At 38.6% G+C, this 26651-nt stretch overlaps 2 protein-coding genes across 4 annotated transcripts in view; both read right to left on the reverse strand.

The window, feature by feature from the left end:
- Window positions 1-15415, reverse strand: part of LOC139933864 (ATP-binding cassette sub-family C member 9-like) — a 34761-nt gene extending 19346 nt beyond the window's left edge. The window contains exons 1-17 of one of the 3 annotated variants that reach the window (XM_071928104.1): window positions 14460-15415; window positions 11886-12325; window positions 11007-11246; window positions 9936-10127; window positions 9312-9467; window positions 8658-8813; window positions 7860-7994; window positions 7018-7180; window positions 6408-6448; window positions 5441-5677; window positions 4982-5194; window positions 4280-4358; window positions 3734-3836; window positions 3277-3375; window positions 2538-2703; window positions 1838-1975; window positions 1314-1557 (exon numbers count right to left, since the gene is read on the reverse strand). In XM_071928104.1, coding sequence (XP_071784205.1) covers window positions 1314-1557; window positions 1838-1975; window positions 2538-2703; window positions 3277-3375; window positions 3734-3836; window positions 4280-4358; window positions 4982-5194; window positions 5441-5677; window positions 6408-6448; window positions 7018-7180; window positions 7860-7994; window positions 8658-8813; window positions 9312-9467; window positions 9936-10127; window positions 11007-11246; window positions 11886-12245 — 2722 coding nt within the window. In that variant the 5' untranslated portion in view covers window positions 12246-12325; window positions 14460-15415. Of the gene's footprint in view, window positions 1-1313; window positions 1558-1837; window positions 1976-2537; window positions 2704-3276; window positions 3376-3733; window positions 3837-4279; window positions 4359-4981; window positions 5195-5440; window positions 5678-6407; window positions 6449-7017; window positions 7181-7859; window positions 7995-8657; window positions 8814-9311; window positions 9468-9935; window positions 10128-11006; window positions 11247-11885; window positions 13712-14459 lie in introns of those variants that run through there. The other 2 variants (XM_071928102.1, XM_071928103.1) reach the window with 2 other exon arrangements.
- A 154-nt stretch (window positions 15416-15569) lies between these two features.
- Window positions 15570-26516, reverse strand: LOC139933869 (isocitrate dehydrogenase [NAD] subunit gamma, mitochondrial-like). Its single transcript, XM_071928111.1, has 10 exons — window positions 26406-26516; window positions 24533-24595; window positions 23815-23912; window positions 23027-23209; window positions 22173-22305; window positions 21119-21252; window positions 20024-20126; window positions 18240-18386; window positions 17280-17435; window positions 15570-16219 (listed from the first exon to the last, which is right to left on the reverse strand). The coding sequence occupies exons 1-10, from the start codon at window positions 26469-26471 to the stop codon at window positions 16133-16135; spliced, it is 1170 nt and encodes a 389-aa protein (XP_071784212.1). The 5' UTR covers window positions 26472-26516; the 3' UTR covers window positions 15570-16132.
- Window positions 26517-26651: the final 135 nt, after the last annotated feature.

Here is a 26651-nt window from a genome sequence, read left to right on the forward strand (position 1 = left end):
GATGGTCCAGATATTTTCTCCTTTTCCATCATGATTAACCTTTTGACGAAATTGAAAAGGGAAAGACCAAACAAAAATCTTTTATTATTATAATTTTTATTTTATTTTAAGTGTTGTGGCAACGTAATACTTTGCATGGTCTTTTAATAGGGCCGTTCCTCATATTGAAATCCTGTCGCTGTGAACATCAAAGTAATTAAAGTGGAGCCATCGAAACATCAGGATAAATAAATTTGTATTAACAAAGCTAAACCCTGCAAAGCTTTGTAAACACTCAATCTAGGACATTAACCCAATAACAACTACAGGTTTTGTGCACAATGGACATTTAACTCAAGTAATCCTATAAATAGTGTATTTAAAAAACACTCTCAACATGCATCTCAGTGTACATTTTTATCTGTAAATAGTCTTTTGCTTTATGTTTTATTTGTTTGGTGGACCATAAGAAACTTATACTCAATTTAGAATTTTCTTTTGTAAATTCGACCTCCAATAATTGACCCTGACCTTTTGGGTTTCCCCAATTTGAAATAACAATAATGATTTGCAACATTCCTTCCTGTCTAATGGTCCTTACTGTTTTCTCATCAGCTTTTGGTTTTTTCATATCTGATCTTTTAATGAGGATTATGTCAATGTTTTCAATGGCAATTGTTTACAGTTAACGAGAAAAAAAACCCCCAAAAATGCTTGCTTATTATTGTGGCTTTTAGTGTTGACAGTGTGAAGAGATAAAAATGTATGCAAGAAAAGAAAAAAACCTCAAAACCCCCATTACATCCTTCAAAATTGCACCTAATATGAACTATATTTGTGTTTACTGGTGATATTTGAAATAACTACACACTCGTTTCAATGATAACAGAATTTGGTATAATTTAGGAAATAAAAGCATGTTTTATGGACGATGTTCTAGCATGTTTACTACAAACACAAGAACATGGAAACGAGAATTTCCATTACAATGAATTTATAAATGTACGACCATGATAACAAAATGCACTGCCAATTATTTGCACAGCGCCGCGGTGGGTCGAATTCAACCAAAATGTTTTGATGTTTGACCTTTCAACGAAGATTGGTAACAGTAATTTTTGGAAGGGGGAACTAATGCCCGTTCTATTAATGTATGACACTTGTTGAGGGCGCTATTCATCAAATTGCTTTGATAATGCACTGAAAACATGGACTGTTTCTCAGGCGGTTTCGGGCGTTACAGTGAGTATTAGGCAGAACTGGGACTAAAGGGGTAAACAAAGTTATGTTAAACCAATCTATGGTACTGAATCATACAATATATTTATGCTTACCGATTCCTTCAAACTTGGACAATGGTTTATTAAGCTGTGCTGACAGTCTGCGGGTGAATTGCGCTGATTTACGACGTAGCTCTTCTCGTTCAAACATAGTCTCTGTACCAGACTCACTCTCAGACTCTACATCACTGACTGCTTTAACTGCCTGGTCGTACTCGCTGTACATGTCTGGATCAGCAGCTATAATGTCATCTAAATCTCCCTGAGATGAGATCCTTCCATCCTTCATCACCAAGATCTAGTCAACATAGAATGATATGCATCAAAATCCATTCTCAGGGTTTATTTATAAAATAAGGCGTGAAAAGAAGGGGGTGCACGTAGACATCTGATTGGGGCACACTAGGATATACAAAACTTATAGATTTCCAAATGGCCTATTTTGGGACATATTATAGAAGTGACAAAACAGAATGGAAATGCACTAGCCCTTAAATGCCATACATTGTAGCCTGATTTTCACCACACTTGGGTGAAATCTTGGGAGTGAATAATGGGATTATATCTTGATAACTCACGAGATCTGCCCTGTTGAGGTATTGCAGCTGATGAGTCACAAGGATCACAGTCTTCTTGTTGCCATTCAACCATTTTACGATTCCTTCCTCAAGAAGAGTACGTCCAACGTGAACATCCAAGGCTGATAACGGATCATCCTGCAAAAGGAAAAAGAGTTCAATCCTTCAAAAATTCATTCTGTCAAATCATTGACATAAATGGCACTGTAGAACAGTAAGGCAAAATGACATGAAAAGTTCAGGCCTGTATGCTTCGTTTTTGGAAGGCCAAGGGCACCAAGATATTCTCTCCTTGGTAAAGGGCACCGTATGAGGAAATCGTAAATATCTACTATAGCATATCAAGGGCACCAAGGCAATGACGAGGGGGCATGGAGGCAATCCTCTTCAGTTCCTCAGTGGAGTATCAGGCCTGAAAGCTGTCATCTGTCACAACTGATAAATTCAAATCAGCACTCAAAACACATCTGTTCAACATCAACAACTAATCATAGCCTTTGACATTATTTAGATATGGACGTGTGAATTTGACCACAAAGCATAATGACTATAACTTTTTTATTAGACGGACTTTTTTGAGCAAGCGCCATGAGCACCTGCATTTGCTGATACCGGCGCTATACAAGACTTTGATTATTATTATTATTATTATCTTTTAAAGGCTGCTCGTACATATCAAGACATATAGATCAAAGCTCACCAACACAATGATGCTCTTGCTGGAGTACATGGTTCTTGCTACACTGACACGCTGCTTCTGTCCACCACTTAGGTTGATTCCTTTCTCACCAATCTCAGTCTGGTCTCCAGCTGGTAAGATATCCATGTCTGGTCGCAAGGCACAAGCGTCTATCACTCGTTTATACCTGATTCAAAAAGTTAGATTCTTCTAGTTTCACAAAAATGGGCAGTGATATTGGAGACTCTTTTGAGCACGGCAGCCATTTAGCAGACTACCGCTGCTAACTTGAACAAATTTATAAAGCTGCTTAAACAGCACGTAAGCAGGACACTAGTCACAAATGGTACATGCGGAATGCTTTTTATGGATGTAACCTTATACTGGTAAGCATATGTTTATTGTGCTTTGCTACAGTTGTGCTTAAGCAGCTCTATAAAACTGGGTTCTGTAAGTGACGCAAAAGGAACGCTAACTTTCTCTCAGCAGATGAGTGACGCAGCAATACAATTCCATTGTTAATGAGCTCATGGCATGTCTGATCTTCTCGATCGCTGTATGTGAATGTAGTAGACTTTTTCTTACGCTTGTTTTTCTGCTTTAGAAAGCATAATTTCCTCACTGGTAAACATCTTTCTAGAATTGGGACCTGGCCTTACAGGTTCAGTAAAAGAATGAGATAATGTGGCAAGTGGCGTATAAATGTTTCATCATACAGAAGACCCAACGAGAGGGAGCCCCAGTGGGCAGAATGACTCACCTTTGTGCATTGTATGGTTCTGAGAATAAGATATTGTCTCGAAGTGTTGCATTGAGCAGCCAAGCTTTCTGACCAGCATAAGCCACAGATTCATCCTCACTAAGAACAGAAGACAAGTCAAGATGGAATTAATTTCAGAATGGTTAAGCTCCATACACAATAACAATGTTAAGTTGTCAATGACAAGTACACCCTAAAACAGAACACTCACACACTCATGGAAAAGGGATTTAAGAATAAAAGAAGGGAAAAAAACCGCTGAAATTGCGTCTGGATTGAATCAGATCTAGTTCAAATGATTAAAACGTAAAATTGCTTATACAATTTGTGAAAAGTGGCCAAAGTATAATCTTGACATTGCACTCAGAAATAATCCTAGTAAAGTGATAGCATTATTTTTGTTACTTGTGTCATTTGTTTGTTTGTTTATCTGTTTATTATTATTATAAATGCTTACCCCATCTCAACATGACCAGAGACTGTTGTCATTTCACCAAGCATCGAGGCCAACAAGGAAGATTTCCCACTTCCAACTGAACCAACGACCACCGTCAACTTCCCTGTAGAGAACCAACAACATGATGAAAATAATACAGTAGGATTTGCAGCAACATGTATACATGAATTTCCCTATAGTGGGGCAGATAAGTTGACACATTTTGGGGATTTGTGCCTTTGATAATGCAATTATGAAATTTGGCTCACAGTCAGAGTATGTCAACAGAAAGAAATTGGTCTGTAGGGTCATGAGTTTTGAAAAAAATAAAAAATAAATAGGTATTAAACTTTTTCATCAAATACCAACATTTTTGTTTTGCCAACATTTAAATCAACATTTTGGGGCAAATCTGCCAAACATTGGAGCGTATGATTCGACTGAATATCCCAATTTGAAATGAATGTAGGGTCAAAGATGATTTTGAATGGGGATTGAGGTAGGCTTAATTCACAAGCCTTGAAGTGTAACGCAGATTACAGGCTAGATGGTAGATGACTTCCTTACCTTTTGGTATTTCCACATCGATATCCGTCAGACATGGCTGGGCTCCTTGTGGGTCCCATAGGAAGTTTCCTCTGGAGATCTATGCAAATAATGAGAACCAGGGAATTACGTGGACTTTTAATGACAATGCGAGCCCAAAGGAAGATCTGAATGCTGAACGTTGTCAGACAAAGTACAATGTTTTGCCTCAGCAGAATGTCCCAAGCAATAAAGTGTCATTATGAAAAGTGTTTGTCCATTCTCATGTATAATTTATAATTTAACTTTCCTGTAATGACTTAGAAATTGCAGAAAAAAAGACTGAAGGCCGAGTCACACTGCAGCGATAACAAAACCAATAACGACCACGACACAAAGCGAAGGCATTCTATTGGTTGAATGAGTGTTTTCGTGTTCTGCATGGAGCAATTCAACCAATAGATAGCAATGTGATCGTTATCATTTTCCTTTTCGCTGCAGTGGGACCGAGCCTTAAAGATATGTTGAAGTGTTTTGGAGATTTTGTAGGCAGCATTCCATAAGGCAAAACAGCAGTCTATAATAAAGACAGGACATTCAACAACTGATCGCTTTGTGAATACAATTTTGTGATACAGCATTCCTCAACACGTTTTTTCTACCGTAACAGTATGAATGTCTGCGGGTTATTTAATTTAATATAAACATGCCAGTCATCTCCGCCCTTCCTGTCTATACCATTACCTTGATAGCGATATTAGGATCAAGTGGCTCAGCTTTTTCCAGGCCCATCAATTTCCTGACAGCACTGGCACCATAGTCTGCCTTGTGAGCCTTCTTGGAGCCGATTAACAGACCCGTCTTCTCATCCTCTTCTTCAGCCTCGTCAGCGCTGCTGGTCCGGTGGTAGTTGCCGTATCGTTGTGCGTCCATTGGTGGTTTCTTCGATTCACCAATCTATAATCAGATTGATTGACAAGGCCTTCCAGTTATATGCCATTGCTTCAGGACATGTCAACCTAAAAATAATCTTTGCTTGAATTGTTATATTCAATATGGGTTGTGAAAATTATTCTTTCAGTATGAAAAACTAAGCATCAACATATTAATTATACCAGGACAAATCACGTAAGTGTTATAAATGCTATTGAGAGCACCCTCATATTGGCAACTATCTATAAAGATAATGATTATTCAAAGTACCTCTTCACATTCCTCAGCATCATCATCAGTGTCCTCTTCCTTACCGATACCCTCAACCTCTGGAGCCATGAAGAAATCACCAAGCCTCCTTGAGCTGACGACTGCGTTAACGAGGAGGAATAGTGAGAAGGGTAGAAGGAAGAGGGGCATAGCGAGTTGATTGAAGAGAGATAAGGAAGGGAAGGTGACGGCCGGAGTAAGTGTTTCTCCACTGATTGGTGTGTAGATACCAAAGGCCTGCATGTAAAATAGGGAGGACATGGAAAGCATTAAACTACATTTCAGATTAGTCACTTCTTTTGTGATGTGTGAACCCATGTTATTCAAGACTCTAGGTACTATTGTTAATTACTCAAAATGAGTGTTACTTACTCGGTAACGAGCAAAATTAATGGAGAACTGTTGGTAGTATAAAACATTGTGATAAACGGCTCCCTCTGAAGTAACATAGTTTTTTTTATACAGAGGTAAGTTCTCGCGCAAATATTAAAATACTTTAAGCCTTTTTTAGGCATCTGAAAGCAAAAACATTGTGCAACAAGGTTTTCTTTTCTTTCACTATTTTCTTTTAGCCTAACCCTAACCTTAGTAGGGTGCAAATCTTCAGGAGTTTTTTGGAACATAGCGTTGTCAGAACATAGAGGTGTCAGGGTATAGAGCGGTCACCCTCCACGTTAACAACTAGAAAGTTTTTGATCGCTTCTTCCTGCGTGATAACTTTTCAATCTTCAATCTCACTTAGACATATTTGAATTCACAAAAATTGATCCAATTGCTGTTCTTCAACATTTAGACATTGTACTTGCAAAATGTTGATATTTAGCTTCGGAAAATGCATTTTATTTTACTATTTTTAAGTAGTTTACTTTTAAATAAGCAAGGGGGGGGGGGGGAAACCAATAGGGGTCCCTTAGTAAACATCATTTATTTTTGCAGCTTTAGATTATAACAAGGGGATAAAACTTACCAATAGTGTGACGAGAACTGGTGTGCCGGCCGTAAAGAATACTAGAAAACAAAGGAAGTGACGTTGTCATTAACAAACTCAATCTAGTCATAAAATGGTCTCATTTCTGATGTGTATTTTGGCAAAAACAAATACTTGATTTAATGGAAAGTCAAAACTCAAGACAATGTGGCCTTTAAACAAAGCCGGAAACCCCAAGGTAGCCCAGCCCTCAGCCCCATGCTATATCGAGCATGGACCAAATTGCAAGTCCGATTCTGTATGCAAATTAAGCCCGGTCCTAAATACATTTGCTAGCAGGGCTGGAGCTACGTTGAGGTCAGGCTACAACTAGGATAAACAAGCTTAGAATGCATTTAACTCTGTGTTAGTCTAGGTACCAGACTGGACATTATTTTAAGGTCGCAGTGCAGTGCCATTTGGCCATGAACTATACATTTCGGTGTCGCACACATGTCTCTGAAATCAAAACTGTATATGTTGTGTTTCACAAATCAGAATGCTCTGGGCATCACAACAACAAATGAAGTTTAAATAAACAATTGAGTTTTACAAATAAATAGCCTCGTTTTAGGTTAAATAAATTACAAGTTGTGAATGAAAGACTCACTTGTTAAGACCAGCCCACCGCTAACAGTCAGGAGTGATCGAAGCTGCTTGCCTCTGATAAGTTCCACTCCTTTACAGTAAATATCTTCCCAACCATAAAGCTTCAATAGTTTGATTCCCTGTAGGAGCTCGTTCACTTGTTTCATCCGCTCATCAGAGTTAGACTGCAAAATAGAGTGTCCAAAAGCTTGTTACAACTCATTACAAGGCGTTACAGTTGACTAGTGTTACATGGTGGTAGCTAGCTGATTTCGGTTCTTTGCATATAAAGGACTTATCATAGCTAGATCAAGGTGCTTTCTGCCCTACCAGCCAGGCTTCTGATGGATGATACTTAAGCCTACATACGTATCGATTGTAAAGAGGGAACCCTGTTTCAGCCCCACACCTTGAAGTGGCCTACAAAGGCCTTGGTGTGTGTGGCGACTTGCAAACAGCAGGGAAAATTTTCATACAGCTTGCAAGCACAAAAAGAAGCTAAGCACAGAATAGTCTTGCTGAGTAGACACAGGTCACAAGCTCAAATTACACAAAGTTTGCAAAGTTGTGGCTGGTGGCCGACTCAATTTTTTTTTATAGAAGAGTTTGTCAAGTAGTACTGTCTGCTTATAAAAGCTTCATAAAATTATAACGGTATAACTTTCCTGTGGATTTTAGATGGCTGAAGATGACAGTTTAGAACTCTGTAAATTTTAAATTAAAATGTCTGCACGCATATGGAACAGAGAAAACTTGTGTCTGCTTGCATATGGAATAGAGAAGACTTGATTCGTTGAAGGATCTACCGCCTGGGGGCAACATTGTAATACTTAATATGATAAGAAATGAATCCTTATTACTCACCAACATTTCCTTCTGACCTTTACTGATAATTGTTGCGATCTTAAACTGTACCGGAAACACCAGTAGAAACAGACTAGCTCCAATCAATGCTGAGATACCCATCTGGACATACAGCAAGATCAGAGTAAAGACAAGCTGTACAGAAAAACAGATTACTAGCAGTTAGTTGGGTCTTTTAAAGCTTTCAGTATGGGGCTTTAAAAGCACTGGACATGTTTGGTAATTGTCTAAGACCAGAGAATTGTCACGTTGTGTATCCAAACATATGCATAAAATAACAAACCTGTGAACATTTGGAACCAATTGGTTATCAAAGTTGTAAGAGAATAATGAAAGATAAACATCCTTCTTCCACAAAATGTGAGTGCTTTCAGATGTCTGAGAAAGGCTTCAAGCCTGAAGTCTTTTCAAATTCAAATATAGTGAGAAGTTACTTCTTTCTAAAAAACTATGTTACTTCAGGGAAAGTGGTTGCTCACAATGCCTTATACTATCAACAGCTGTTTCTTGCTCGTTACCAAGTAAGGTTTCATGCTTTGGAGTAATTAACAACTGTGTCCCGTGCCTTTAAACAGGTAATAGTCATCAAAGCCCAAACTTCCAAAAGAGTCATAATATTTGATTACAAAGGAACTTGAGATTGAAACAACAGTGAATTGTTTATCTGAAGATTACTTATAAAATCGAACAAAATGTTCTTTTATGTTTGATGCTGTGTGTGAAACGTCACATACAATGAAGGCTAATTTAAAAATATATTTTTCAGAATGATTCTGGATCTGAATCCAAAGAACTAACCTGTATGGGGATGGACCACATGTAGTTGATTGTTTGAAACATGCCTAGAACATTCATAGCATCTGTAGACATGTGATTGGTGATCTGGCCAATTGTCATCATTCCACCTGTCGTAGCGAAAGTAGACATGCGCAGTGATTTTTCAAACACCACAGCCTGTTAAACAAACACAAATACAATGTAGGTTAAGGTGGCAAAAGCCAGCAGTCTGGTATAAACACATAGCTCTAAAGGGATAACAATGTTTCAGGAAAGTGCCTCATGTTGAACAATCTAAAGCCGTGTCTGAAACAGCCACTGGCTAGATCAGCTTGTCTGTAAGAGAGGCAGACCTGCGCGATCAAGCCGTCGCTGTAAATCAAGTGTCGGTTCTGGGCAACCAACACCCTGGCTTTCTACATGAAGTTGTTGTTTTCACTACAAATTAATAGGCAAAGCCTAGTACCATTCTGTATGGGTGCTCACCGTTTCAGCCATTTTTTTGCACCATTTGGTTTTACAAAATGCCACAAAAGCTTTTCCCTTATAATGGATTGAATGACATAGCAACTGTCTCTAGTCTGAGGGATTCTAATTGAAGTGGTTACTTTTGACTAATAGTCATGGTATCAAACATTATTTAAATCTAACTTGCAAATGGCTGAATGGATTTACCTGAAGAGCTGCTCGAACATTCATGCTCTGTAGAATCGCAAGGTGAAAGTGGCCCTGAATAAGAACTGTCTTAATGCAGAACGCAAAAAATAGAGTTCCCACCAAGACGAAACCGTTCCCAAAAAACTCAGAAAAAGTCACGTGATGCGGTGGAACCTGTAAGCAAAGTTAAAGAATCCATGTTGATTAAAATGTACAAAAAAACACACTAATAGTTACAAGTACAAGAGAGAAACAAATCAGATAAAACAGGAAAATGTGGTCACCAGCCGAAATAGCTCATCAATCTGTACAATTATTGACTGGTTTCCTGTTACTGTTTGTTAGCTTAAGTATGCTTATGATGCTTATAATGCTTTTATAGGCCTAAGCACAAGAGTATACTGAGCCCTTCCCTGCTTAGCGAAATCAAACAAAATGACAGAGTTGGGTGTCTGTAGCAAATTTCACAGAGCTGCTTATAAAGAAAATATGTGCTTAGCAGTTTTGTAATACGCAAAAATAAGTAGGATACTAGCTACAGTATTTATAACATGGTATTTTAAATGGTAACCCTGTTTTGGTAGCACAGTTGTTTAAAGCTTAGCAACTTTTGCCCCTGGTAGATAGGTACCCGCCACTAACCGGTTCAGTGTCCACAGGATAAGACAGGGTGGAGACGTAAGCTGTTAAACCACCAATGACTAGAGGGCCGACTAGCTCACAGAAATCAGCAGCAACTTTGAGACACCCAGCTGAGACTAACTTAAATCCATACACCTTCAAGTAAACTGTCCACAGAGAAGGTTTGGTGCCAGGATGACGAGCACACTTGTCCTTAAAATGAGAAGTAAACATTTCCATTTGAAGTGTAAGCTACAAATGAAATTATATAACCAAATAAACCTTCAGATTGCAGTGTAGTGGTGGCTCCTACAGGTGTATTTGTTATAGTTATGGCAATGGGTACTACATGGATGTCTGGCACCGCATAGCAATGTTTCAATGTACAACATTTGGAGAAGACATCATAATTACCCCAAAAATTCCTTAACGTAATACCGCCTTTATGTGATTTACTAGGATTCTTCCACTTTCATAATCAAATCCAACACTTTCCAGTAACTCAACATCCAAACTATTGATTGGACTCTGGTTCTGTTGGTAAGCCTGGTCTGATTTATATGCATAGCTAGTTTTCTAGTGCAGTATTAAGCAAAACATGCAGTTGAATTTTGGATGGTTTGGGTGGTTGGATAAATTAAAACAATTAGTAGTCACAATCTCATTTTCTAGCAAGTAAATGTGAAGACAATTGTGTGGCCATCCATAATCTCTAGCTGTAGGAGCAGTCACGTATTTGGACTTGTAAGAGCTAACACAAGTTAAGATTAGTCAATAACAAAATATTGTTATCATGAAATTCCTTAAATTGATTTCTGGTTGACATCCATATGATGGTATATAAGGACAAATTTGTCAAAATTGAAGCAAGTGAAGACACCCCAGTTGGTTGGTGTAACCACACATTTTCATTTCATGGGAGCATGCAGTGGCAAAGACCTCATCATTTTTGTCCTCTTTGGGAGGGGGAGGGACGAAATCTTTAGGATGTATGACAATTCATTAATATGTTATGGAGTGTTTTTTACGGGAGGCAAGGGTTCTGAGTGGGGTTGGGGTGGTCGCTAAGATGCCTATTTAACAAATACTTACCAGTTCTTGTTTTAACACTCGTTTGAACTTGGTGTGGTTGTATTTAGTCTCATGGCGTGCTGGTAAGGCACCAAGATCTTCCATTTGCAGGGGGCGTTTATAGCCTAGAGTCATGAGCCAACTGATCCAGTAATATGACTGCTGTGATAAGAAGTTGACGTAGTAATACATATACTCCATCTCTGGATTCAACAAGTCATTAGGGAAGGACGCGGTGCTACTCTGACATAAATGCAACACCTGAATAGAGAAACATAAAAATAATCAACTTTTATCTCAAATCGCTTCCAACATTTTTACCCCTGGTCTCTGGGTCTTAAATCATTCCTTAAACCATCTCAGCTCCATGGGGAGTATACAAACACATATGTGCTAAGCTAAATCAATCACAAGAACCATCTCTTCCCTCACAACTAACCAAATTACCCTTGGGTGGAGAGAAGCAATTACAGGTAAGTGTCACAACCAAGACTTGAACCTACATTTTGCTGATCAGAAACACCAGAGGTTGAGTTGTGTGCTCTTATCTGCTCATCCATCACACCCCATATGGGATGCGTTATCTTGTATCACTCAAATCAGAGTTTACTGCTACTTTCCCAAATGTTTTTCTGTGCACTGCCCTCAGTACACCTAGAACATGTGCCTGATTATAGCCGGTAAGACATCTAGTTGTTAGACATGTGCTCTAGAACTGCAAAGGTCATGGGTTCAAATCCCACCTGTGATTTTTTTTTCACAGCACTCGGGAAAGTACTGAGGATACAGTGCTAACACACATCAGTAGAAGGGCTAAACCAAAGATTATTATTCTTCATCCTGATGCAAATTTAATCTCTATGTATATAAGAATGTTGGAAAGTAACTTAGTAAACCTACCTTGACTCTGATGACGTTGAGATCAATGACAATCAGTAGAAGGTAGATTAGAATAGAGATGCAAGATATTGAAAACCGCACCACAGTGAACTCAGCTACTCCTAGCTCATAGAGGTTGATAACTCGCAGAGACTCAGCGAGACAACCCATCACCCAGTAGGTCAACAACAGGAAGTCCATCCCAGATAAATCCCACACCTCCATGTGATGATAGAAGACAAGTGATAGCATGGTACCTAGTAAGGCAGCGATGGAACCCATATAGAGGTACGGCTGGGTGCCGAGATCCAGGTCCCGGTATGTAGTGTCTGTTAGGATACCCTCTCCTATAGCCGCAATGAGAACGATCATGAAGAGCATCGTGATGATCCATCGAAAGGGATGACCAGGGAAACGGATGACATACCTGGTGTTGTAACCTCGGTAGCCGGAGCATACCCCTACAGCAAAGAGGATGATTGAAGCAAGGGTTGCAAAGGCTGCATGTGGAAGCACTGTCAAGCCATTAATAAAACAGGTATTATTAATACCCTTATCAAAGGAATCAGGTGATCCTCTTAGAAAGGAGGAATTCTCCCCACAAAACCACTCCCACATTGGATCCATGGTAGCTGTAGAAAAAGAACAAGACACAAATTGGATTGAAAGCTTTCAAACTTAAGAATTTGACATTGTTCTCATAACTCGTTACTGCTATCACTCCCGTTTAAGAATCTACATGTAAATAAAGACAATATTCACTAAGCAACTTAAAATGCTTCAACGTAATGCAGCCACTACAACTCTACAAACCTAACTACCAAACAAAGACTGTTTTCATATTTTTCTTGATTAATGTGTTTTGTCGTTGTTGATTCTTTATTACTGTTGTTGTTGTTGTTGTTGTTGATGAGTTTTGTGTTGTGCTATCTCTGTTGATCCTCTTCTTTTTTGGTTTTATAATTGTTGTATTTGTTTATTGTGGCTGTTTTTGTTGGTGTTATTTGTGGTGGTGGTTATTTGTTGTCTTGTTATTTGTAGTGATGGTTGTTGTGGTGTTGTTGTTAATGTTGTGGTGTTGTTATTGTTGTGTTTTTTTAAATGATTCTCAATGCAATTTGGATGCAGGTAATCTTGTTCACATTTTACCTCTGACATACATACATATCACTGATGGTACATCAAGCACTACCTAGGGATATAGAGAGGTCAAATGTAGACCTACTGCATTTGTAGTTCTGAATGGATTTTTGCTAATTATTTGCCAAACTCTACCTTTGTACGGAGGAAAACAACCAAATTAACTCTAAATGTATTGTATACAATTGTATCTCTTCTAGTCTTGTCCCTTAACAAGATAAAAAGTGTACTAATCAAAGTCCGGGTTGCCTGTTAGAGAAGGCCATATCTACATCAAAGTATCAACCTGTTTAGAGATAACGCGACCTAGCTACCTGGAGTCCACAATTCAATATTGATTCACATGCACAAACACATTAATCACGGACTGGCTGTTTTTAGCAAAATAGTAAAAACCTTACAGCAAATAACTTTTACAAAAGGTTTACTGCCATTGTGAGAAATAGTCAAAACCTTACATCAAATAATTTTTGCAAAATGCTCCTGCCTTCTTTGTATAACTTATAATGTTAACTCTACCATCATTAAGACTATATCTGCTAAACATCATGTGTATGTTGATGTAGACAAGTTCATTTACAGATTGGCAGGCTTAATTATTTTATGTGGCTTTAAATACTTTACTACAAGAAAACATTTTCTAGAAGTACATGTATTTCCTAGACCTAAAAGAGCTCTTTATTATGAAGTTGATATACCCAGCTACACACATGCATTGTAGTTTAAAATAATTAATAATAATAATGAAGACAATAGTAAACCAGGGCAACAACACCAAAATACAAAGATATAGAAAAATTATGCAGAACCAAAGCAGAAACAATCATGAGAAAGTTAACCAAGTTTAAAGGTTGAATGGCCTCTGACTGTCACCCAAAGACTGACGAAGTAGCTGAGACCTATGTGTTGATGAGATAAACGTGACATTGAGGAATGGTATTTACATTGGTATATCGACCAGAGAAAAATTTCCTTTTTTGTTTTAAATGATGTCTTAATGCTTTTATAGCTGCAAGCCATGTTGCAGTAATATAAAATGTTGCATTTACTTTCCAGGTTGGGAAAGGGGGGGGGGAGGGGAGGATATTCCTTTGTCCATCTCCCCTCCCCCAGCTGGAGATCTACTAGAAGAAGTTGCCATAAATGATGAGAAAAGGTTCCGATACTACACACATGTATGTTTAAGCTAAGCGAATCCAGCTGACATTTACCATTAAATGAAATGTTTGAAAGGAACAATTAGAACCAAAACAATAAGTAATAAAACTGCATTTATATGCTGCCACCGTATGTGCAATACCCTAAAGCCAAACAATACCTGTAAAACTATAGAAAAACCCAGACAATAAAATACTTATGTTTTCTGCCTACTATTGTGGCCATACAAATTCATGCAACTGGCCAAAGTGTTCAAGCATAGTCTACAACTAAAGAAAAATGCAAGACATCACTTACGTTGGGTGAAGTTTTGCCGGATCCAATATTCCTAGTCGCGCTCCAAATCTTGCAGGATGATCAGCGTCTACTCCCATTAAGGGCATAAATACACTGCACCAAGATAGACTCTTTTCAATCAGACTCGATCCATACACAAGTGTTTTCAGATACTCTAACTGCCCAAATGACCTGGGTACAACAAAGTCTAAGTATGCCAAAGAATTAAGTTCAATTTCAGATACCGAACTTTGAGATTTTATCACAAGAGGTTACAGTGTACACGTTCAAAGTCAAGTCCTGATACATAACTTGTGTGTTGTAATCGACAGGGTAACAAAATTGTGTGAACTTTAACTTACTAACTTTAGATTTCTATAAATAAAACTAAATCATGAGTGATTTAAACGCTGTGTCAAAAACAGAAGATCTAACCCTCTGATTAGTGGACTGTTTGGTTTTTGTATAAGCAACAGGCTTTAACTATTGCATATGATGTAAGTTGTTTTCAACACACCCCACCCCAATGCCTTACTTGGCATAAGACATGTTACTTATGCTTATCTAGATTGAAGAGAAAGCAAGATCAACTTTATAGAAGTTTCCTTTATTATGTTTTACTATAACATAATAAATTGAAAATCAATTAATTACAAACATTCATATTTGTGGTTCATACGAACCCATTTAGTGGGTACAAAAAATCTCGCATTCAAAAAATCTATTTTTGTGTATCTCAACATATGCATAAAATAACAAACCTGTGAAAATTTGAGCTCAATTGGTCATCGCAGTTGGGAGAAAATGATGAAAGAAAAAACACCCTTGTTGGACGAGTTTGTGTGCTTTCAGATAGGAATAAAAGACTTCTAGCTAGAAGTCTTTTAATATTTTAGTGAGAAACTATCCCTTTTTTAAAAACCACGTTACTTCACAGGGAGTCGTTTCCCACAATATTTTATACTATCAACAGCTCACCAACGTTCGTTACGAAGTCAGTTTTTAAGTTAATATTTGTTTTGAATAATTACCAAATGTGTACCTTCCCTTTAAAGCAAAATTTAGTGCAATAAAATGTTATTATCTTTGTTGTCTCTACTGGTTAACATCAACAACAAAATTTGATGGCAATGCAAGTCCATTTTTTACTTACTTAAATCTTCTCGCACTATTTCTGGAAATAATTATGAACTTTAACACAATTTAACACTAACAATTTAAACCCTTTAGATACCATGTATGTTTGTGGACTCATTACCAAACACCTATACATTGCTAATCTTGTTTTTTGGCTCTGTGATCAAAAAAAATGTCAGAAATGATCAAGAAACAGATATTTGTTGTGCACATTCTAGTTGGGAAACATTTCAGAATGTCAAGTTGGTCCGATTTTATATTATCGTTTGAGTTGTAGTAAGTCAAATCTTACCTCTGTTTGTGACTGCTATGGGCATTGCATCGAAAGCTAATGGGCGAAAGCTCATGGGCATAACGATGCAATCCACTTACTGCGGCCAGTATGGTCATTTAGAAACAAGCTAACTGCAACCGCTATGGTTCCCAAAGGGTTAACAAACACTGTGAACATCATTTAACAACAACTAAAGCTATACAGTATCCTAGAGCATTATTGCACTAAAATGTCACGCGCTCTTTAAAACCTTTAAAATGAACTTCAATAGCATAAATATTTCTCAATATGTAGCAGACTGAAGTTCCCTGATGACTCCTTCAACCACATCAGAGGTGGTTGCTGTACCTCCAAGATCCGCTGTATGAACCTAAGGAGAAACAAAGAAGTACAATATTCTTAATCCCTTATTCAACATCTATTGAGAAAAAGAACCCAGCGGTTGTTTGGTACTGTATGTTAGGCACTGGACACCATTGGAAATTACATAACTGTTATCATAAAAACTTACTTGGTAATGAGCAATGGAGAGCTGTTGATAGTATAAAACATAGTGAGAAACGGCTCCCTTTGAAGGGAAATAGTTGGTGTGAAAGAAGTATAAATTTCTCACTCAAATAATAAAAGACTTATGCTGAAGTCTTTTATTATGCATCTGAAAGCAACTGAAGTAATGCAACATGGGTGCTTTTTTCTTTCATTATTCTCTTGCAACTTCCAATACCAATGGGATACAGCAAGTGAGACTACAGGGCCCAATTTCATAGAGCTGCTTAAGCAAAACATTTTGCTTAAGCAAAAAATTCATTGCTTAGTAAAATCAGATTCCGGCCAAGACTCCACTCAATTGTTATGCTAAGTAAACAACAGCTAAATACTAGTCATAAGCATTGTATATGGCATGAAATTTTGGCCAGAAACATGTGTAAAATAAGCGAGCTATTTTCGTGCTTAAGCAAACTTTTTGCTTAAGCAGCTCTATGAAATTGGCCCCAGGTCTTTGACAATTACCAATAGTGCCCAGTGCCATTAACTGTAACTACCAAGAGTGCTCCTAAACCCAACGCATGCAAATGGTTGTATTGAAAAGTTATATTATTGCACCCAATACTAAAGTGTTTCTCTCTTGTTCCCTAAAAAAAACATCAAATCCAATGGCAATAGTAATACACTGATTCAAATCAGACTGTTAACTTCAAAGACAAGGCAATCAAAATAAATTGAAGGAAATGAGCCCTTAATCTGAAGTTCCAGCAGGTCTGTTTCCTGTTTGTTTGTACTGTGGTTAGCTAGTGCAAACTCATAAAGGTAAAACGTTTTAACTTAGACCATCAGCTCAGTAATGTATTAATGTATGGTTCAGCACACCAACTAATAGAAGTCAATTAGCAAAGTTTAAAGGTAGGGTTGAGAATCAAAGCAGAACTTACTTTGTTTTGTATGACTGTTTTGATGACGGCAGAATGAATAAGATCAGCATGTTGATTCAGACCCAGATGTCTGAGCAGTAAGCATCCAGCAAGCAGCATGGCGCTAGGGTTGGCTACGTTCTTTCCAGCTATTGTCTTGCCAGTGTTTCGGGTAGCCTTGATAACATTAAAACAGAAATACCAAACACCGTTCCTTACAGTTTAAGCACAAAGCACAAACAGTACAAAGTTTGGGATTACATTATTTTTGTCTAATGATAATAATGTTTGATGATAATGGAAGCGGTCTTTGGATGGGACGTAAAGCCATTGGTCCCGTGTGTTGTGTAACGCAGAACCCAGTGCACTTATCAAAAAGAGAAGGGATTTGCTCCGGTGCTCTTTGTTTCATTGGCTGCATATTGCACCACAACACCTTGTAAATCATTACATGGTGCTATGTCAAAGGAGTAGGTCTCATTATTCATACATGGTCCCACATACCTTACAGGCAAATACTGACTATTGAAGCGCCCTGAGCGTCACTGAGGGACGGATAAGAGGGCTATTCTATCCACTATTATTATTATTATTATTATTATTATTATTATTAAGCGTAACACCCAGAGTGTTAGCAGGTTGAAACATCCACTTCACTCACTGACTGCATCCAAGATGTATCAACCTGCGCTCTGCAACCAAGTCAGAGTTAATTTTTTAATGTATAAACACAGTCTTACATGTAAGTGGTTTTTATATGTTTTGCTTGAGGACAAAGTGTCATGACTGTGATTCGAACACCTGAGCTTTTTTCCCGATGCACTAAATTGCTTGGCCATGACACTCCATATTTTGTTGTAGAGTTTGCATCCTTGTACTGATGTTAAAGGGAGAACTGGGATGCATTCCACTTGTGCAACATTGCCAACGTTTTCTCACGTTCGCCAACAATATTGAGTGAAGCGAGAGAGCATGACTTACTGTTTCAAACACGGCAAAGTCCTCGCCAATATTCTGCCCAGGTACCATCCCTGGTCCCCCGACAAGACCTGTTCCTATGTTACTGATGATGTTTCCGTATAGATTGGGCATTACCATCACATCAAACTGAGTTGGGTTGGACACCAGCTGTCAGGTTGATAAATACAGAGTATTAGGAATTAATAAAAGTACATGGTTCTTACCTACAGCACATGATCCAGTAACTAAATCAAGATACCTTACAAAGTATCCCTTTTCATTGTGCATACTTTAACCCTTTATCATGCATACCACCTACAGCCTCCCTGCCTATTACAACCCACAACCGCCCTCAAAGTTTGACAAGTTGTATTTCAAGTTCTAAACAAGCGATTTAAATGAAGCCAACATCTTTAGATAGAGTGCAATCACATCATGATAAAATTCTCAGGATAATGAGATTTGCTATCTACTGGAAAGTAAGACACTTTTATTGACTTCACAAAAGTACTTAGACTAAAGAACGTCCTGTGAGCAATAAATCAGACATGTCACCAATGTGTGAACACCTCTAGGGACTGCAGGATCTTATCAATTGGTCAAAGGTCAAACCATATACTGCAAAGTGGTCAAAGGTCAAACCACGTACTGCTTTAAGCTTGGGCGATATTGCTTTTATTATCCCACGATGTATCATCAAAAAAGTATCGCGATATTCGATTGTATCGCGAATGATATTTTATTATTTCTAAATATTTTACTCATCGAGGTATGGATCTGTGGAGTGTACTGCAGTGCGTTTTGGTGACCCCAACCAAAAACTGTTTCTGACGTCATAACCAAAGCGGTAAGCGAGCCCACAACTCGGTTATCGTTTTGTCTGAACAGCAGAACCAACGACCAACAACCAAAACAGTTTTTGGTTGGGGTCGCCAAAACTTACTCCTGTCTACCCATGGTGGGAACACATTGGCCTTATAGAGCTATGTAGCTCTATGAGTTACACACACATTAAGTGTCTTTTAAAGTGTCTACTGTCTGACTGTGCATGCCTGTTCTTACATGTGTGCATATTTAGCTAGATCCCACCCATTTAATTCTAGCTAACCAATAAGCAGCCATACTGCACATGGGGTGACCTCTCATTCATAAAACAGTAGTACTGATGGGTTGTGGTTTCTGTAACATGATCCCAATGTTGTGTGCATTTCGCGGCACACACAAAGGGGAGGTAAATGATACATTGTATTACTTCTGTAGTGTCTGTTGGAGACTGCCTGGGCGCTAAAGTCTTTGATGTTGTTTTTTTCAAAGTTAGGGATCAATTGGGGAATCTTGCGGTTTGTTCTGGGACATATTTTTTGAAACAGCCCTTTGTGTTTGCAAGACGGCTCAATTATGGAAGACATCGCCATACATCATCAAAACCATGACTTGCCGATAATTCGATTAACAAAAAATCGAGACGATACTGTAATCTTTTAAGAAATGGTATTGCGATTTTCGATTATATTGAGATATCGCCCAAGCTTATACTGCGTAGTGTAGAGTCTCTATACACAAGACTAAAAGGGCAAAGCTTGCAGTTTGTGGATAATTTCCCACAATTTATCTTGGAAAGGTTTTGAGAAGTTCCCTAAAATGGATGGTCACTTCAAGCTTCCTTATTTCAGATACATGTATACTTGGCAATAACATTGTTTAAAATAGCCCAAATGTACGGCCTTGGTTACACACAAAATTCAATGATGTAATCAAGCATGTTTTGATGCAAGCAGCACCCCATACTCTTTGACTAGTTTTACCTGCATGCAGCAGTTGTCCACAATCATATCTCCAAACTCTATCTTTGGGTAAAGCTTAGACACCTCTCGGCAGCTTTCTAAGAACAAACCATCTCCAAGCTTCCTGAAATCAAGAAAATCATAAAAAACCAAGGTTAACCCTCCTACTGTCTGACCATTCAATATTATCCTGGATTAACTATATAGGCCTACAGTATGATATCATGTGGTGAATGCACCTACAAACGACACCGTCAAACCTCCTACTGTCTGACCAATTAATATCATCCTAGATAAACTATATAGCCTTGCAATATGATATCACGTTATGAATGCATCTACCAAGTACACAGTCAACCCTCCTACTGTCTGACCATTCCATGTCATCCATCGTGGTTTGAAATGATACATGAACTATGCCAGCCTGTTACATGATATTAAGGGCTAATCCACAAAAGTACAAGTCAACCCTCCTACTGTATGACTCTCTAATATCATCCTCTGTGGTTTTTAATTATAAGCTGTAACAGCCCACACACAAAGAGCACAGTCAACCCTCCTACTGTATGACCCTCTAATATCATCCTCTGTGGTTTTGAATGATAAGCTGTAACATCCCACACACAAAGAACACAGTCAACCCTCCTACTGTATAACCCTGTAGTATCATCATCTGTGTTTTTGAATGATAAGCTGTAACAGCCCAAACACAAAGAACACAGTCAACCCTCCTACTGTATGACCCTCTAATATCATCATCTGTGTTTTTGAATGATAAGCTGAAACTGCCCACAAACAAAGAACAGTCAACCCTCCTACTGTATGACCCTCTAATGTCATCCACTGTGGTTTTGAATGATAAGCTGTAACAGCCCACACACAAAGAACACAGTCAACCCTCCTACTGTATGACTGTCGAATATCATCCTCTATGGTTTTAAATGGTAAGCTGTAATAGCCCGCATACAAAGTACACAGTCACCCCTCCTACTGTATGATCCTCTAATGTCATCCACCGTGGTTTTGAATGATAAGCTATGACACCCTGCAATGTTAATGCATCTACAAAGTACACGGTTAACCCTTCTACTGTCTGACCAATACAGAATGTCTTACATAATATTTGCCTTGTGTATTGCAGTGACTTTGCTTCGGTTGTGCCGCGTTGCAAAGTCAAAGGCATACTTTGCAATTCGCTTGGAGCGATCTGCTGTGATGATCTTCAGGCTTTCAACGACACCATCAACACTCTGTAAAAATAATTTGTTCAAGACTCAATGTTATCTTTCATTTACATATCATAAGGTGATGCAAAGAAACCCATTCACCCAATGCTAGCCTTGAAGGTATGGTACTTTGTGACAGTCTGTGGTACTAGTGTCAGCTGAACAAACATGAGAGACCCATTCACCCAATGCTAGCCTTGAAGGTATGGTACTTTGTGACAGTCTGTGGTACTAGTGTCAGCTGAACAAACATGAGAGACCCATTCACCCAATGCTAGCCTGGAAGGTATGGTACTTTGTGACAGTCTGTGGTACTAGTGTCAGCTGAACAAACATGAGAGACCCATTCACCCAATGCTAGCCTGGAAGGTATGGTACTTTGTGACAGTCTGTGGTACTAGTGTCAGCTGAACAACCATGAGAGACCCATTCACCCAATGCTAGCCTGGAAGGTATGGTACTTTGTGACAGTCTGTGGTACTAGTGTCAGCTGAAAACAGTCATGGTTTTTTTTCTTCAATTTTGTCTTGTGTTTCCAATAAGCCTATTCGGAGTTCCAGCTGCGCATGACTGTTACTGCTGACAATGCAATTTGTTGCTCTCTGGTGACAAGGTCACGGGAGAGCTGACAACGCAATTTGTTGCTCTCCCAGGCCAAGGTCACGGGAGAGCAACAAATTGCGTTGTCAGCAGTAACAGACATGCGCAGCTGGAACTCCGAATAGGCTTATGATAGACTCAGCATATCGGTTGAAAGGCCGATGTCCAGTCTATTCTGGGCTTGCCTGCTTTCTTCTTACGACTCTCCTCCACTTGACTAATGATAGCTATATCGATGTTACTATGCTGTGTGTTTACTCTAGGCATACTCCTATACTGTATTACATTACACAAAGTGTGAATGTTGGTCTTTGACAATAACTAAATAAGTCCTGCTTACTTACCTCATGTTCCAAGCTAGAGTATTCTCCTTCTGTATTCTCTCTAATGATAGCGATATCAATGTTACTATGCCGTGTGTTTAGTCCAGGCATACTCTTACACTGTACTACATTAGCAAACAGGTCCAACTCTACCCTGTACACAAAATGGGGATCGATCATTTACAATGATCAACATTTACATAGACCAACTGTAAACTTTATACAATTAAGGTAAAGTGCAGAATATGTATCATTCACAGAGGGTAAATTAAACCCTCTTAAACACAAACCCTACCCATACTATAAACAATACATTTCCTAACATAATGATTAAAACTCATGGCTAAGATTGTGTGAAAATGAAAACCTCTGCAACTTGGAATACCCTTTTGGCCTGGAGATGAAACATGTTGAAGTGATAGGATGATATATTTCAGAGGTTTATAGACTTTTTAATCTATCTAGTTTGATCATAACAAGAGCAGAGTCTCTGTGGTGGTTAGCTCATCTCATTCAATGTGAAAGCCAAGGGATTTTAATGAAAAATCTCCTTTAAAATCAGAAAAGAAAATCCCTATCAATTGCAGGCCTGTTAAACTCATATAACAATTTAGGAGGCAAATCATCCTAACTCGCAGCTGAGAAGCTCAATTGCAAAGGACGCTACTACAATGTGTTTATGCCACATGCTTGCAACAGATCGTTTTATGACCCACACACTAGCTACCCCTGCCACCCTAATGATGGATGGCCAAGCTTAAGGCCATGTCCGAAATGGCGACTTCAGCTACAGCTACATCAGTGCATCTGCCAGTGTTGAAGAATAGAGAGCTCTGTAGCCAAAGTCGCCGTTTCAGACACGGCTTTAGACTTACCTCAGTCTGACATTGTTTGATTTACAGACAGCCAGGCGATTGACATGGGTGTGGATGTTACCCTTGAGTGCTGTTCCATTCCTCTTAATGGCCACAAGGGCGTCTTCCACTCCCTCTCCTTCCACTGCTTCTCTATCCCCACTAAGCATCAACTCTTCAAAGTCAACTGGTGCCCCAGCTTGTCTGTGGATAGATTAGATTCATTCAAAACGAGGTAAAAAAGTACAGTAACAATGACTTGGGTTCCACCCCACTTAGTTTTGAATTTGAGTGCTTTAAGATTGGGGCTTCAAGAAAGCAGATGGAACCTAAGCAGGAGTGCAAGTTTTAAAAAGGGGCATTAAGTGGTAAAAATATAAAGCTCTGCTCTGGAAGGGGGGACCAAATTATCCTGATAGGGGTGGATTTCACAAAGAGTTAAGACTAGTCTTATCTCAGAAGTTATGTTCAACTTCAAAACAATTGCTTTGTATTTTTGTTATGTTTGGCTTTAAAAAAGTACTAGACACCTTGGCAATAACACGATGTAAGAAGATAGACCAGGGGTCCATTTCACAAAGATAGTCCTAATTTGGGACTAGTTCTAGGACTCGTAAGGAGTTATTACAAACGTAAGGGTAGTACGAGTCCTAGAACTAGTCCCAAGTTAGGACTATCTTTGTGAAATGGACCCCTGGTCTATCTTCTTACATCGTGTTATTGCCAAGGTGTCTAGTACTTTTTTAAAGCCAAACATAAAAAAGTACAAAGCAATTGTTTTGAAGTTGAACATTTTAGTCTGTATTTACCTGAAGACTTCTTTAACATGAGGCATGAGCTCTGGACCAATGCCATCTCCAGGTATTAATGTCACTGTATGCCAACCTCCATAACGAGCTGGTATCGGCTAAAAACAACAACAAAGTAAATAACGTTACAATAACTTCCCGCAAACCACAGGCTTCAATCAGCTTGATTTAAAAAGACAAAAAGACAAAACAAACTCTCTATTGATCCCCTTTATAATAAGTAGGTTTCTCCTTGATTAAATATTATTCTCATGGGCAAAGCACAAGATAAATCTCTCTAGTCACTAACCCCTTGAAGGGAAGCACTGACAAACAATCAAACATCCAGGATGAGTTCCTCCAAGGAGAATGATATGTGGTACTACACTAAGTCTGGTCTCTTATAATCAGGAACATTTATTAATGCAATGGGTGATCATGGGTACAGGGAACCAGACAAATACAATTAAGCTACAATTCTGCAACAGGACGAGGATCAATGTCACAGGGTCGGCTACTTCATACTTGAAAGATCAAGTGGGTTTTGGGTTTGTTTTCTGGTGTTCTTGAGTAAAGAGCACCTCCATGGGGGACGTTTAAATAAAAAAATACAGGCACACTAGCTTCGCCTCGGGTTCCATTTTCCCCCTCGAGTGTACAAAATGCCATGGACCCCGTCACAGCATGCAACAATTGTATACTGTTGCCTCTGTGGGGAGGGGGATCCTTGCTTGCTTACCCCACTGGCTAGATTTCGTTTCTGTGTTGACAAAGAACACTCCACACCAGCAACGCACAGGGGCTGCAAAGGAAACAAAACAATTGCAAATAATAATCAGCTTACCATGTAGGGGATAAATTCTGATGACACGTTTGTGAATGTTTGACTATGAAACCCTGGGGACAAGTTTCCGGTGCCACCACTTTTTCATTCAATATGAAATAATACAGTATCTAATTTACCTCAATGAGATATCCCCTTTTTGTAAAAATTAGTGTAAAAGTGGTGGCGTGATACGGAAAGTTATCTCTCAAAGACAAAAAAACAATCAATCACACTCCATGTGGCTATCATTTTAAAGGCAGTGGACACTATTGGTAATTACCCAAAATAATAATAAGCTTAAAACCTTACTTGGTGACAAGTTATGGGGAAACGTTGGTGGTATAGGGCCTAAACCATTATGAGAAATGGCTCCCTCTGAAGTGTCATAGTTTTCGAGACAAATTTCTAAAATTTGATTTAGAGACCTCAGAATTTGAGGTCTCAAAATCAACTCTCTAAACACACTCAACTTTGTGTGACTAGGGTGTTTTTTTCTTTCATTATAATCTCGCAATTTTGACGACCGATTGAGCTCAAATTTTCACAAGTTTGTTATTTTAAATGCAATACAGATACAGCAAGTAAGAAGACTGGTGTTTGACAATTACCAATAGTGTCTAAAGCAAGTGAGAAGACTGGTGTTTGACAATTACCAATAGTGTCTAGAGCAAGTGAGAAGACTGGTGTTTGACAATTACCAATAGTATTTAGTGTCTTTGAAGAATTGCAATCATTGGCAAGTAGGAATGATGCAGCATGGAGGTAGAACCCTCCATGGATGCAGAGAATGTAAGAGGCGGAGAAAACTGACGAAGCCATTCCCAATATTCATACAGCAACCAAATTAGATGATATAAATATATTTGCCGTTTGTGGACCCATCAAAAGTTTAGTTAAGGACATGAAAGTCAAACAAATTTAAGCATCCTCACCCAGGTAAATGTATTTACAAGCAAAAACTGGTTGAAATAATATTTTTATGGTGGAGTTTTCTTCTGAATTCTCAGTATTTTTTTGGAGACTGGCGTCCTACCACAGGGTTAGGAGGGAGGTAGGAGCTTACTAAACGAGCCCTATAGGTAGGACGGCAGTCTTAGTTACGCTGTCATTTGTCCTGGGTGTAAAGCTTCTATGCAATACAAACAAAAAATACAATAGTCAATTAGGATTTGAAACCTTGCCATGCATGGTTGAAACACGAGATAGCCAAGTAAGCTTTGCGGTAAACACCATGTAATGATAATCTCTAATTGTGTTGGGGTGGTTTACAATTAGTTAATATTATCCCTTTGTTTCACCTGATAGTGATATGATTGTTGGATGATATATAATTATTACGTCACGCTCAGTCAGGTATAAGCCTAATGAGTAATTGATTTAATTACAGTAATTTAAGTAACTATCTTTTACTGTGGTGCGATAAAAAGATTGTATTTAAAATGATAGCATGGAGCATCATCACCAAGTAAAGTATCAAATCATCTGTATTATTATTGCGGGTGTTGTATCGGTAACAATATATGGCCCTGGCTGTGCGGCGCACAGTCAGTAACAAAATATGGCCCTGGCTGTGCGGCGCACAGTCAGTGAGTCACTAACTCACACAGACCAACAGACAGAGACTGCTTTTCACATTACATGCATTAATGCATAGCCGCTAGCGCACAAATAGTTCGACCATGGCTAGCATTAACTTAGTCTTAAGTTTCCCTTGTACTCCATAATCGATACACCATACTCCATACACAGATAACATAAACAAAATAGCATGGCATAATGGTCCTACCCTTTTAATAGCTCCGATAACAAGTTGAGAAATTGTTGCCGTTCTTTGCAACATGGAGACCGCCATCTTGCACAGCTGAACGAGTATGGAACGCCAAATGCAAATTAACTCGTAGTCGCATCGATCAATGGTTTATGCTTAGCCAAGCAAGGATTCAGCTTAAATTTTGGAAATTGAGTGTGGCACAAGCCGCAACAAAGCAAACTTAATGTAATTTAGCTGGTAATCCTATAAGTTATGCTACAT

The sequence above is a fragment of the Asterias amurensis genome, chromosome 2 (assembly GCF_032118995.1).
Source record: "Asterias amurensis chromosome 2, ASM3211899v1".
Lineage (NCBI taxonomy): Eukaryota > Metazoa > Echinodermata > Asteroidea > Forcipulatida > Asteriidae > Asterias > Asterias amurensis.

Excerpts from the sequence above, each read along its gene's own strand:
- LOC139933869 (XM_071928111.1), bottom strand. The coding sequence starts at position 26,471 with ATGGCGGTCTCCATGTTGCAAAGAACGGCAACAATTTCTCAACTTGTT. Across the intron at positions 23,913-24,532 it reads AACGAAATCTAGCCAGTGGG|CCGATACCAGCTCGTTATGG; the intron begins GTAAGCAAGCAA and ends TGTTGTTTTTAG. Across the intron at positions 23,210-23,814 it reads CATGTTAAAGAAGTCTTCAG|ACAAGCTGGGGCACCAGTTG; the intron begins GTAAATACAGAC and ends ATCTATCCACAG.